Raw genomic sequence first — 13,399 nt, forward strand, 5'->3', positions numbered from 1 at the left:
TTGGAGGTGGTCAGCTGTGTTGGGGGTGACGGCAATTTCCGGGGCTCACTGTAACGTTATCTTCAAGCTTCGCATGGATGACGAGGACCGCGAGTCATGGGAGGAAAGCCGAGCCGAATCCATTGCCGTGCAGTGGGCCGAGTTCGTCATTGCAGCGAAATAAGAGAAGTACGCATACTCGTGCTGCCCAATGGCGCCAAGTCCATTTTGAAGTACTGACTGATCGATGGCAAGTACAGTAGTACTGGCCCGAGCTGGGGCTAGTCACCAACAAGCTTCTTAACACGGCGACGGCGAGTGCCGTCTCTGAGCGGAACTCTCATGTTGAAGATTTTTAGCTTTTAACCTAAAACCTTCTTCCTGACAGAGTATTTAGGTTTTTTCCACCCCGACCCCCTTCGCACAAATGTCTCTGGTTACATTCGTCGTAACGGGATGATCGGGTCAGGGCAGTTGTCGCCGCGGCGTTGTACGGCGTTGCACGGTTCGCAAGTGCAGGAGAGAAGTCATGCACTTCACGGTTCTCCACACGTTCTCGCCCCCGCACGTTCTTGACCCATTCCCGAGACGATATATAGTTCCAGATGCTGGCCAATCCATCGGGCGTGGCTCGTTGGATACATGACTGGCGGGCACACAAACGCCATAATTTTTGTTATCTTGAATGAATATCTGAATCTCACTATTAATATAATACATGGATTTCATTTTTCATCGTCAATCAATGATAAGAAAACCGTTTGATTGGGTAAAAAGCTCGTTTTGGTGCGCCCAAGTCCACGAAGATCCTGGCGATATTTCATGAACTAGCCAATCAAAACGCATTTCAACTTTAAAATGAAAGGTGAGATACGCACGACAGAATATGGCCACATGAAACGGCCGTCGCCCTATACTTAGCTGCCTGTTTCTCATATATCCGCCAAAAACATCTAGAAAATTGTATCGCGTCGCGATTATCTTTGTCACAACTGAAAACATCTTGATTTCACTATGGTCAGTATAAACTTGGCGGTGGTGTCGTGCGTGCATCCCACTTTACCCAAAAATACTTTCGAGTCGCCGCCAGCCGGGCCTAACATTGCAAGATCTTCCTGCTACGCGGCGACGGACATGCACACTAGGCAGCCCGTGAACGCTGCAGTGCTTGCGGAGAGGCGGAAGTGCAACAACCTGTCCTTTATCAATGAAGGAGAAGTTAAGGAACCCACGCATTACAACGCGCGCACACCACAGGCTGGACGCTCCAACGACGACGCGATCATCGACGTTGCCGAGTTCAATGAGACAGTCACACCGCAGACCCCACGACTGCTCTTGCCGACGAGTCCGTCGGCAAACCCATCGGGCGCCCGCATCAGTAGTCTGGTCAAGTCCGAACGTGCCTCTCGTGTCTCTATGGTCTTGCAGTCCACGGCCGTGTACCAGCGCTTGTCCATGGCGGTGGGAGTGCAGCCGTCGCTTGACGGCATGTTGTCTGAAAGCGCGCGCACGCCTGTCCTATGTGACGAGAAGCCCAGCTGTATGTATTCTTTCGATTCCAACGCATCTGCGATGGACACGCGGCGGCACGCTGGCGGTGCTCCGTCCAACATTCTCGGCAGCATGCGCGACGTCGACACAGTGCGGGGCATGAGCCTTTCGATGGCCAAGCTTCACGCACTCCGCGATCTGCTAGGCAGCATCACAGACGTCAACGGACACATCGACCGCGCCACGTTCTCGCACACGTTTGACATTGCCGACCCGTCGGCGTTTGTCTGCTCTGCCAACCCCAACCAAATCAACGCGAAGGCGCTCCTCGTGGAAACGTGCGTCGAATTAGACATCGACGACGAGGAGAAACTCGCGTTCATTTTCGACTCGATCGACCAAGACAAGAGCATGTACGTCACGGCCGCGCAGGTGGCAGACTTGTTAGCGGCCAACTTTGCGTCGTTCAAGCTCGTCGCGGTGGGGACGAGTTTCAAGGACATGGCAGACACGCTGTTTGCCAAGGTGGGCGTCGCGGACGACCGAATGACGTACAAGGTATTTCGCGAAGTGTTTGGACCATTCCTGGCGACAGCGTACGACGAGCACGACGACGGAAGCGACGCCTCGTTCGTGGAACAGCACGTAGACGGCCACGAGCCCGAGATTAAGTCCAAGATATTGGTGCTCTACGAGCGCCACCACTTGCGCATCCTGTGGCTGCTGCTGTACTTTCAACTGAACGCGATCGTGTTTTTGTTCAAGTGGCACCAGTACCCTGTCGACCCTGCTCTCGGGTACGGCCTCAAGGTTGCCCGCGCTTGTGCGCAGGTGTGCATGCTCAACTTTGTCATTGTTCTCCTTCCCATGTGTCGGTCTATCGTCCAAGTCATGAAGCGCAGCGTCCTTTTGTGGCACATGATCCCATTTGACGACCATATCGAGTTCCACAAGATCGTCGGGACGACGCTCCTCACGGCAGGGCTCGTCCACACCGGTGCGCACGTGTCCAACATGCTCCATCTGTACTGTCTCGCGACACCGGCACAGATCCGCGCGTCCATCTTCGTCACGCACAACGTGAGCATGTTTGCCAGCGGAACGACGCCGCCGTTCACCGACATGGTGTCGTCGGTGCCGGTGTGGACCGGCGTCATTCTCCTCGTGATCACGTGTATTTCGTTCCCGTTGGCGGCCATTCCCAAGTTCCGCCAAGGCAAGTTCAACTTGTTTTGGTACAGCCACATGCTGTTCTTTCCATTTCTGTTGGTGGGGTGTTTGCACGGCCTGGCGGGGTGGCTCGCGACACCGACGTCGTTTTTCTGGATTGCTCCGCCGCTCGCGCTGTACTTGCTGGAGCGGCGCCTCCGCTACGCCAAGGTGTTTACGACGCCGCTTCAGATCGTCCGCGCGCGCATGTTGGACGGCGTGGTCGCGCTGTACATTGAAAAGCCCAAGCGATTTCACTACCGTCCTGGCATGTACTTGTATCTGAACGTGCCGAAATTGTCGAGCCACGAATGGCACCCGTTCACAATCTCGTCGGCACCGGGCGACCAGTACTTGAGTGTTCACATTCGGAATTCCGGGGACTGGACCAATGCCCTCCACGACTTGATCCATCGAGTGCACCGGGGCGAAGTCGCGTACCCTTCCGTGTTCATCGACGGGCCGGTGGGAGCGCCGACGCAAGACTACCATCGGTTCAAGACGATCGTCATGATTGGCGGCGGCATTGGGGTTACCCCGTTCGCCTCGATTCTCAAGGACGTTGTCCACTTGTGGGACGAGTATCGGTGCTTGAACTGCCAGCACGTCCGCCACCCGCGATCGTTCCGCATTCAAAAAATGTACTTTCACTGGGTCACGCGGGGCCAAGAGTCGCTCGGATGGTTTCAACACACGATGAATCAAATCGCCGACATGGACAAGGACAACGTGATCGAAGTCCACCAGTATTTGAGCACGGTCAAGTCGACGGACAAGTCGTTTCCCCAGCTCAAGATGATCCAGGCCGTGGTCCATGACGCGACTGGCCGCGACGTGGTTTCCGGATTGATCAATTCGAAACAAATGACGCACTTTGGCCGGCCCAACTGGGACGCTGTGTTCCACAACTTGACACGAAAGCATCGCGGCGAGGAAGTCGGCGTGTTCTTCTGCGGCCCCCACGCTCTCGACAAGGTTCTCCAGGAAATGTGCCTCAAGTACTCGTCGGAACCCGATACCGGCGGTGTCTATTTCGACTATCACTCGGAAAAGTTTGCGTGAAAGCACCCGCCGCTTATACGAATGCCTTTGGGCATGTCGCGACGTAGTGTACATAATTTATTCCCATCTGAATGTTACATCCATTTTTGGCTGAGTGGGCGACGCAGGTTACGGAGCATTGCCTTTGGTGTTCAGTTGGTAAGAGACTGCTCCAGCATCGGGCAAGTCCTTCAACAAGCATACACACCCAACGAATGGTTCCTTCACGCGTTCATGCATGTTGGGGTCGGTGTGCCCCCCTCGGCCGTCGAAGCACTTCACGTTTCCGACAAGATGGCGCCATTTCGAATTGGAATATTTTCGTGACAACTCCTTTTTGTGTATTTTCTGTCAAATAATTGTCCAGGATTGGTTGCCCCGTAGAGAATTTCATGAAAATGTCCAATTGTTAAAAAAATACTCAGCCACACGAGAAAATCTAGGCATTTATGCGGATTTTTCCATCATTTGAACGGAAAAAAGCCATCGGTTTTTTCGTGGAGATTCATGTATTTTTTGTTATTCGAAATTCGACGTTCTCCGGTGTCATGGACAGTTGGAACGTTTGGCACGAGGTTGTTGGCACAAGCTACCACGTCACTCTCGATCGTCGCACCGCTCTGCCATGCTCAAGGTCATCCTCCAGCACCACTCGAAGATGGGTGTGCTGTTTGTGATAGCAGCCATCATGTGGGAATACCCTCGCATCATGATGTTCCAGTACCTGCTGGGCATGGTCAGCGACACCATCCAGCGCAACACCCAACCTCGCGGCTTGCGTGTGTTCCAGTCCATGGTGCTCGCGGCCATGGTGGCTGCGATTGCGCACGACCTGTCGGTGTTTAATTCTGCTTCGTCTTCGACCAACGACTTCTCCACCGTTTCGTCGCCATATCCCCGTCGCATTTGGAAATACGCGGTCGCCACGCCCATGACGCTGTGCGGTGGCCTCGTTCGCATTCTGGGCGTGCCTGTATATTCACTCGTGGTTGCCGTGTGGGAAGCAGTCGTCGTCCTCTACGGATTCCCACTCGACGAAGCGCAATACAGTCGGCTCCATGATGCATATGTCCAGGAGCTTCGGTCGCGCCCAGAAACGGTACCGCCGCCGCATCTCTTGACCAACCTTGTCTACTTTGCCACCTCCTCGTCACCTTTATCGACTACTTCGATCAAACCCGACCAAATGGAGCCTCTCTGGACGTACGCGCGTTTTTCCGGCAAAATCGTCATTGCGCTGTTCTTTTGCGTGGTGTACGGCCTTGCTGCCTTTTGCAATGCGCCTGGACTTGGTACGCTTTGTCCTTTGCCGTTCCCCTCTTCATTTTCTCATTCCCCATGCTCGTAGAGGGTGAACACCTACGAGATGCCGCGCGCAACTGCGACGTCGACAGTGCCAGACGAGCGCTCTCACGTGGAACGGACCCCAACTCAAAAGGCCAAGACAAGGCAACCGCACTGCACATATGCGGCCAGCAGGCACTACCAGAGATGGCTCGGCTACTGCTCGAAGCCGGGGCGGACGCGAACGTGCGGGACTCCCTCGGGTTTTCGCCGCTGCACTGGGCAGTTCAACTTCGACGGGAGGAGCCTTGTGTCGAAAAGCGGCTAGAAATAATCCGTGTCTTGCTCGAGTATGGCGCAAACCCGCGGTTGGAGGATTTTCGAGGAAACACGCCGCTGTCGATTGCGTCGCGCGCCGAAAACGCTAGGGCTGGGCACGTCATTGCCATGTTTGATCGGGGAGACGAACGTTTTGCACCCGAGGCCACGACGACCCGCGCGATGGCGTTCCCAACCGTTAGTTGATATGTACATTACCAGGTGAAATTTACCAGATTTCTTGCATGTTGCTACTGGCGGCGCGTCTTCCGAGTACAGACCTCCTCCACCCCCGAGCCGCGCGGGACGTAATGCGGAGTGCTGCAACTTTACCGTGCCGGTTCGCATGCTGAGAATGCACATGGCGTGCTGCCCCACGACCACGTGACCGCGTGACATGCAACCGGCCGTAGCACTGGGCAGCAGCATACCCAACGTCGACGTGGTTCAATGCTGGATCGGAGATTCCCAACTGATTGCTGACGTAATGGCAAAGTTGGCAAGCACCCAGCTGGATTTTGGACCAGCAAGGGCATCGCAACGACTGTGGGATGGAGCCGTGGGGATCATCAACTCGATCGGGAGCACTTGCCTACACGCAAGCGACCGATTCGATCGACGCGACACCGACCGTAGCGGGGTGGGCATGCGCAAGTAATCGTGAAAGATTAAGGTTTATTGGACTCGCATGTTCAACACCCTCCTTGGAGATTCAACGACAAGATGCCGCCAAAGCACGACAGAGGGAGACGACGGAAGAGAAAAGGCGGCAGGTCGAGGCAGTAGGAACAACACCACCACCACCAAGCACGGCGGCAACACGCTTAGTATTGATGGCCCGACGACTTCTTCTTTTCACCCAATTCGAAGTGCTTGGTGCGCTTGATGGGGAGCTGCTTCTTGGCCTTGCACTCCTTGCATTCCATGCGCAACGTGATCTTCTTGGTGGTCTTGGCCTTCTTGTGGAACACGGGCTTGGTTTGACCACCGAAACCTTGTTGCTTTTCGTTATAACGACGAGCACCTTGGGCGTACTTGGAGGCCTTGCCGGCCTTGTACTGGGTCACCTTGTGCACGGTGTGCTTGCGGCACTTCTTGCCCTTGCAAAAGGTACGGCGTTCCTTGGGGATGTTCACCATTTGTTCTACAACGCACACACACCACCTACAGTCAGCCACGCTCCTGCTCCGCGCAACCTCTGTCGTCGTGGCCGAGCACACATAATAAAGAGTGCAGTCGCACCAAGTACACATCATGCACAGTGTGCCGCCTCTCGATGAGGGTACGATCGTCACCGAGCTGTAGCTTCGACCACGACGTCATGCCTTCGTCGGGAGGTCTTACCTCAGGGGATTCCTTGCGAAAAGTCCAATAATACAAATCCCGTGCGGCATCGCTCGGCTCCCCACCACCAAACTCGACTCTGTGACTTTGTATGGAGCAAGTCTGGACCAACCACCTCGCGTTTCGAATTATAGCCAATCAAGCACCATAAATCAAGCATTTTAACCAATCAAACTCGCTCCTGTACTCTCAAATCGCCGGAAACAACCTGGATGTATCCGGATGACCCTTGGCTGCAAGATCCGCAAGCATCACCGCAAGGACGTGCCGACGAACGACGTCGAGTAGATGGCGCGGCAGCGAGATGGAGAATGGAACGGTTGTTAGAAGATCGCTGAGCACGCAAACAGACACGGGCATGTAACGTTGTACATGTGACCAGGTCGAAAATAGATTCAAGGTCGCGTCGGGGCCAGGTTTGGATTACCGTCCATGCACGCACACCATGACTACACATGCGGGTTTCTCCAAAAAAGTCCACCACCACCAAACAGCGCAACGCCGTTCAGTGGCCATCTCACGCGGGTCTTCCTCGTGCTGATCACATCACGCATCGACATCTACCAACAGGACCCGCGGCCGACATTCAAAACAGCCATCCACAGCTCCTTCCCATTCGACCGCAAGACAAAGGTCCTTGACTGCTGCGACGTTTACTCTGGTTTGCCGCCGTACACGTTCTCCGTCACGTACGCACGTCTTGTCTGTGGATACGAGGTATCACCGTCCGCCGTAGGACGAATGGGAACACAATTCTCTTGACTGCTGAGACGTACGACGACATGCTGTCGTGGCTCGATGCGATTCGCGATTGCTTGGAACATCAGGCGCATATCCTACGTGGTGTGCTGTGGAAGAAGTCGGCGCGGCGGCCACAGCAACCGTGGACACAGCGCGATGTCGAGCTTGGCCATGTTTCTCTTACCTACGTATCGACGCGTCTGCACAAACGCGTGCGGAACCACGTCAAGCTCACGAGCCGGTCCTTAGTCGTCGACATGGAGGCGACCCGCGGGCATGCGCACGTGTTTGGGATCTCGTCCGGCGAAAGCACCATCACGTTCGGCGCGCCGTCGGCAGAAATTAAGGACAAGTGGCTCAAAGAGATTGAGATTCGCATTGCCAAGCAGCGCATCCAACGGCGGGTGTTTGAAAAGCCAACCGACTTTGCTGGGTTTGTCGTACGTTTTGATCCAATGTCTGCATGCTCGTGGCGAAGATCGTCCTCTCGGGGGCGACTGCAGGATCCCGTGGATCGGAAATTGTGTGCATTTCACCGGCCCATGATAGGACGTGCGGAAAGCGTCCAAGTCCAAGTGGCGGCGGCGCTTTGTCGAGCTCGAGCGCGGGGCGCTGGCCTTCAAAACAGACCAACGGAAGGTTGGCATGTCGACGCGCGTCCCGCTCGAGCTCATCACAGCAATCATCGCGACCCCGCCCGTCGACGAGAGTGGGCGATCGCTAGCGTTTGCCATTGAGCGGTTCGGAGCCGTCACGCTGTATTTGGCCGCATTCAGTGCGTCGGAGAAGCAAACTTGGTTGACCAAGCTCGACATGGCACGGCGCGACCACCTCCAACACGAACATCTCCCGAACGCTCCCGCAACGTATTTGTTCCCGGAAGCGATGCGAGCATTGCTGGCGCACACGGGCTACCGATCGGTGGACGTCGCCGACCACGAGGACCTTGACATGACGATCGAACAGCACCAGCGACGCATCTTTGTCGTCGTCCCGACGGCATGCGAGGAAGCAGCCACACATGTCCCGCAAGCCAGGTACGAAGCGGCACTTCGTTGGAATACGATATGGGTGACGTTGCTCGGCTGGCTCGGGCTTTCCCGACTTGTTCCAAACATTCGTCCTGACATTTATGTTTGCCGCCGCAGCGTCCTCGTCAAGGTCAAAGATGCGGCAGGAACGCACACGGACTTTGATGCGATGTGGCATCTACTCCGCGTGCACGCGCGGCCTCTTCGGTTGACGTTTCGCCTTCCCATCTCGAAGGATGGCCTGCTTCGTGTCAAGACCGAAGTGCCTGTGCCAGTAGGTCGCCATCACGAATACCATCCATGGCATCGGCTTCATCTTGTGCCCCAAATGGGGCACGTTCTACAGGCCCTCACCAATGGTTGCTGCTGTAGCAATGGGTACCGAGGCATTGCGTCATTGCCGACGGAACACTGAGCTGGTACTCGATCCAGAAACCGGCCGACACGGACGATAAAGACACATTCGCTCCTCCGATCCATGTGATCCGTCTTCGAGACTGCGCCGTGACACTGTTGAGAGACATTGACGTGGACTACGGCGACATGCCCAACTGCTTTGTCCTGTCCTGCACAAACGTTGCTTCTCCGCCTAGACCAACCAACGCGCCAACGTCGTCGCCCGGCCCCAACGGAGGCCATCGCCAGTCCCCCCAACACTCGCCGCCGTTCTCTCGTGTGCTCTTTTCCGCGTCGTCGGCGAAAGAGTGTGTCCTTTGGATATCCCTTCTCCAAGTCGAAATATGCACGTTCCGTGGGGAGATGGCGTTTGGACCGAGACCGCCACCCATCGCCGAACGCCGGCGCAATAACCTCGTCAAACAGGTCAAAGTCATCGCGGACAAGGTGTACGCGAAGACCAAGGCCGACGATGCTGTCCCCGACGACCCGGCACCGCCACCACTCGAGTCTCCCGGGCCGGCCGCTTTGTCCATCAAACGACACCAGATCAACGGGATGGATGTCGAAGACCATGGCAACGATCCCGATGCCACCGTCGACGATGATGACGACGACGACGAGTTTCTCACTGTCTCGGAACGCCTGCACCGGCACCTGGTCGAGCGGCCGGCGCGCTACCTCCGGACCACCACGCAAGATGTCGTCCAGCGCGCGTCAACCTACGCAGCACAGCACCGGCAATCGATGGAAGCGATGCCGTTGTACCGTCGGTTGAGTGAAGCCAAGGCGAAAATAGAGCTCGAGTTGGCCCCGGCCAAGGAGGAAGCGGAAAAAGTCGCGAAAAAGATCTCGGAAGCAGTACATGAAACGCTGGCCGACGTCCAGCACCGCATTATGATCCCAGACCCCGAGACGAGCGACTACTTTAACGGGAGCAAGCGGTACTTGGACGCGGTGATCCTAGGCACGGTCGTACGCCAGATCGAACACGTTGCGCGAAAGAAAGCGCTGCGATTCATCGAAACAGAGGGAATCGTCCAGGGGTTGCGGCGGGCGACCGTCGCCAACAACAGCACCGTCACGGCCGAGGCAGACCATCGCTTCAAGCACTTGGTTGCCGCCGCCGCGGCACAGGCCGCAATCCTAACCGAGCAAGCTGCGCGTCAGTTCTTCATCGAAGTGTCAGGTGGCGCGCCAAAGACAAGCCACGAAGGTCTCTCCCGCCTGTTGAGGCACTTGGCAGGAAGCGCTCGTGCCGATGCGAGCCTAGCGGCTTTTGACGTCGCCATCGACGACCTCGAGGCCAAGAACCGACTGACGTATGCGATATCGGTCGACGAATTTGTTGCCGTCGCAACATCGACCATTTGCGATCGGCAAACAATTGACGGCATGGCTCGATATGCCCAAGGAGTTGTCATGCAAATCTAATGGTTTGTGCGAAGAGTCGCTTCCACAGTTGTTGATGGCAATCGCATTGACCTGCCCGAACCACTTGGACGCGATGGCGAGTGCGCATAACACTACACTGCGGTCCAGCCGAGCGAACGTCGGGAAAAACGATGGCGAGGGAGGCGTCAGGCAGCATGAGGCTTGTCCTTATTCGTCTCAATGTAGTCTCGCAGGGTCTTTAATCCATCAAACCAGTCGCTCCACTTGTCCAAGTCCGACGCCAAGTCTGGTTCCTACCAGCCATTCAAATCCGTCGCAGTTGGGAACGCATGTCCTGGCGGCGGCGCCATACAAATGGCCTACCTCGAGCACGTAGATAACGCCGTTTTTGTCGCTGCCTGCACCTTGGCGCAGTGGGCGAAACCCCAACGCCAACAAGCATTGCAAACCACCGGGGAACTGTCCCAGCTCGCGGTGAAAGTGTTCGTTAGCAGGGTTGATGTGCCGGTATGTTGCGTTCTCGGGGGCCGCGCATATGTTCTTGAGAAGAATCAACAACGTATTCTTGGCCGTACGGAATTTCGCCGCGTCCTGCTGGAAATGGCCATACAACAGCCGCAGGGCCATTTGAAGCCCCTCCAGCCCGATGGGGATGCTCTGATTGAGCTCGTCCTGCAATCGCTGCGCCTCGGCTGTTTCTCGCTCCTTTTCCGCTTGTACACGAGCTCGTTCTTCTCTCATAGCTTGCGCTGCCTTTGCAAGGGCCTCGCGCTCGACCTGTGCTGCGAGTTCAGCAGCTTCTTGAGCCGCTTTCGCCGTTTCTCGAGAGGCGGCGACGTGTTGAGCTTGGATTCGTGCCTGTTCCTGTTCGAACTTGGATCGCTCAGCGTCAATTGCGTCCTGTTCTTGCTTGCGCAATTGCTTGTTCTTTAGTGCTGTGGACACCTTGGGCGTGAGATCGTCTGAAGCAACAACCACCGCTTCTTTCAACGACGCAACCCGCTCTGCCACCGCGAGTATCTACCGAGCTGCATGATGCATGGCTTTACCAAGATCTCGTACCTTTTCCTGCATGGCAGGTCCGTATCGAGGATCGTTTGTGATCGGGTCTCGCCATGCGAGCTTGTCGATGAATCTTTGAATCTTGTCGTCCATGTCAGGTTGTGATTTCTTCAGCTGCTCGAGTAATGCCATGTTTTGGAGAAGTCTCTCATCCTGTTCTGATGATGGCATGCTCGAGTCGATCTCTCGATCCATGCTATGCCGTAGGCGTTCAAGCACGACCTCCGCGTCCTCTACCTGCGCCGTCAACCGCTTGAGTTCCATCGAAGTTCGACAAAGTTGCAGCGTTCACCAAATTTTGATTGTCGCCATATGATTGGACAAAATATACGAATTATAGCCAATCCGAAGGCTTCCTTGAATCGCATTTTTGCATTTTTCTCAAACCCACAGAACTATCGTCATGGACCACGCGCATTCGACCTTATCACCACCTCCGTCGCCCGCGGCGGCGCAGCTGCAGCAGCAGCGCGCCGTAGTTGTCAAGGACGATAGACAGCGCGCAGAATGTTGCCACGAAGGTGAACACAACCACGCGGAAGAAGAGAACGAACCAAAGGAGCTCCAGTTGACGGATTGTATCGAATTCGGCCCGGACTGCGAGGTACGAATCCGAGACTTGAACGATAGACGTCGTCGTGCGCATTGTCATGTGGTTCGCAGGATATTTACCACGTTGGTACGGCTGGGCTGAAGGCTCGTGTGTTGAACGGTCTGGACGACATGGTGCAGCTCAAGGTAGACTGGTTCTCGTGGTCGTGTGGGAATCTCACGGCCCGCAGGAAATACGAGTGCGATCAAACTTGCTGTACAAAATGACTGGCATTGAGAACCTTGAAAACCTGACGCACTTGGAACTGTACGACAACCAGATCAAGAAAGTGGCCGGCCTCGACCGCCTCGTCAAGTTGAGATATCCTTTTCGACCTGTGTTGCCATCCCGCAATAGCTCTCTTGTGTCGTTCCTTGACCGGATTTGTTTCGATCTGCACAGTGCTCGATCTATCGTTCAACGAGATTCGCACCATCCCGGACTTGTCCCACCTGACCCAGCTCCAAGAATTGTACGTCGCCAACAACAAGCTCACGCACATTACGGGGATCGCGTCTCTCTCGACGCTCAAGAAGCTCGACTTAGGCGCGAACCGCATCCGCGTCCTGGAAGGTTTGGACAATCTTATTGAGTTGGAGCAGCTCTGGCTCGGCAAGAACAAGATCACCAAGATTCAGGTTGGTTCCATGCCTTCATCATCATTCCCCGATGAAATACACGCTCTCATGAGCAAGCTGGCCGTCGACCCCAAACGTCCCTCCTCGACATGACGTCCCCAACGACGATTCTCTAGACCGTTGCCGACGTTGACGTCTACTCGTAGGGGCTTGAAGCGCTCGTCAAGCTCAAAATCATCAGCGTGCAGGTCAGCTGCTCTCTTTAGCATCCTCTGGCCAACGTCCGCTTCAATGCCACTGCAATAGAGCAATCGCCTCGTATCCATTGATAACCTGGACGCCAATACCGAACTCCAGGAGCTTTACTTGAGCCACAACGGCATCGAAGCCATCCAGAACGTGGCCCACCTCGTGCGTGCCGCACGACACAGCGTTGGACGCGCATGCTCAGTCTTGCATGTGTAGTCAAAGCTCGTGATCTTAGACGTGGGCGCGAACCGCATTCCGCACATCCCAGACATGGCGTCGCTGCAGGCACTCGAAGATCTCTGGCTCAACGACAACAACGTTGCGTCGTTCGATGATTTGTTGCACTTGACATCGAATACGTCGCTGCAAACGCTCTACTTGGAGCGCAACCCCCTCGCCTCGTACGTACCCAGCGATGGCACGCCCGTGACGGCTCCCTCCTTTTTACGTAGCGATTTCGAATACCGAAAGCGCATTCACGCGGCACTCCCGTTTGTGTCGCAAATCGACGCGACGCCCATTGCTTAACGGGATGGTCTCGGGACGAGTAAGACACATGTGTTCAAAGCAATAAATTTGGTCGTCCCCTTCGCAAGCTCCATGGCACGTGCGCAAGGTGCAGGCGCTTTATTCACCCTTGCCAGTCGCGCGGTTCATTGACGATGCTCTTTCACGGGCTCATTGCA

General features: G+C 55.6%; 6 protein-coding genes across 7 annotated transcripts; 4 read left to right on the forward strand and 2 right to left on the reverse strand.

The window, feature by feature from the left end:
• The first annotated feature begins 1,055 nt into the window (after nucleotides 1-1,055).
• Nucleotides 1,056-3,834, forward strand: H310_00630 (hypothetical protein). The gene has a single exon (XM_008863478.1). The coding sequence runs from the start codon at nucleotides 1,114-1,116 to the stop codon at nucleotides 3,742-3,744; it is 2,631 nt and encodes an 876-aa protein (XP_008861700.1). The 5' UTR covers nucleotides 1,056-1,113; the 3' UTR covers nucleotides 3,745-3,834.
• Nucleotides 3,835-4,258: 424 nt separating this feature from the next.
• Nucleotides 4,259-5,571, forward strand: H310_00631 (hypothetical protein). Its single transcript, XM_008863479.1, has 2 exons — nucleotides 4,259-5,015; nucleotides 5,072-5,571. Exons 1-2 carry the CDS (start codon nucleotides 4,349-4,351, stop codon nucleotides 5,530-5,532), a joined length of 1,128 nt encoding a protein of 375 aa, XP_008861701.1. The 5' UTR covers nucleotides 4,259-4,348; the 3' UTR covers nucleotides 5,533-5,571.
• Nucleotides 5,572-5,972: 401 nt separating this feature from the next.
• On the reverse strand, nucleotides 5,973-6,742 carry H310_00632 (60S ribosomal protein L44). Its single transcript, XM_008863480.1, has 2 exons — nucleotides 6,670-6,742; nucleotides 5,973-6,469 (listed from the first exon to the last, which is right to left on the reverse strand). The coding sequence occupies exon 2, from the start codon at nucleotides 6,462-6,464 to the stop codon at nucleotides 6,150-6,152; it is 315 nt and encodes a 104-aa protein (XP_008861702.1). The 5' UTR covers nucleotides 6,465-6,469; nucleotides 6,670-6,742; the 3' UTR covers nucleotides 5,973-6,149.
• Nucleotides 6,743-7,071: 329 nt separating this feature from the next.
• Nucleotides 7,072-10,271, forward strand: H310_00633 (the record flags this gene model as incomplete). 2 transcript variants are annotated; one of them, XM_008863482.1, is made up of 6 exons in its annotated part: nucleotides 7,072-7,358; nucleotides 7,406-7,608; nucleotides 7,660-7,850; nucleotides 7,960-8,447; nucleotides 8,559-8,715; nucleotides 8,814-10,271. In XM_008863482.1, exons 1-6 carry the CDS (start codon nucleotides 7,102-7,104, stop codon nucleotides 10,269-10,271), a joined length of 2,754 nt encoding a protein of 917 aa, XP_008861704.1. In that variant the 5' UTR covers nucleotides 7,072-7,101. The 2 variants fall into 2 exon arrangements, with proteins under 2 accessions (XP_008861704.1, XP_008861703.1); XM_008863481.1 differs by having other exon boundaries at nucleotides 7,087-7,358; nucleotides 7,406-7,850.
• Nucleotides 10,193-11,569, reverse strand: H310_00634 (hypothetical protein). Its single transcript, XM_008863483.1, has 3 exons — nucleotides 11,295-11,569; nucleotides 10,596-11,252; nucleotides 10,193-10,518 (listed from the first exon to the last, which is right to left on the reverse strand). Exons 1-3 carry the CDS (start codon nucleotides 11,556-11,558, stop codon nucleotides 10,471-10,473), a joined length of 969 nt encoding a protein of 322 aa, XP_008861705.1. The 5' UTR covers nucleotides 11,559-11,569; the 3' UTR covers nucleotides 10,193-10,470.
• Nucleotides 11,570-11,697: 128 nt separating this feature from the next.
• H310_00635 (hypothetical protein) lies at nucleotides 11,698-13,241 on the forward strand (the record flags this gene model as incomplete). Its single annotated transcript, XM_008863484.1, has 8 exons — nucleotides 11,698-11,898; nucleotides 11,958-12,032; nucleotides 12,077-12,250; nucleotides 12,312-12,524; nucleotides 12,671-12,712; nucleotides 12,771-12,875; nucleotides 12,930-13,114; nucleotides 13,166-13,241. The coding sequence occupies 8 exons, from the start codon at nucleotides 11,698-11,700 to the stop codon at nucleotides 13,239-13,241; spliced, it is 1,071 nt and encodes a 356-aa protein (XP_008861706.1).
• Nucleotides 13,242-13,399: the final 158 nt, after the last annotated feature.

The sequence above is a fragment of the Aphanomyces invadans genome (assembly GCF_000520115.1).
Source record: "Aphanomyces invadans strain NJM9701 unplaced genomic scaffold supercont1.1, whole genome shotgun sequence".
Taxonomy (NCBI): Eukaryota; Oomycota; class Saprolegniomycetes; order Saprolegniales; family Verrucalvaceae; genus Aphanomyces; species Aphanomyces invadans.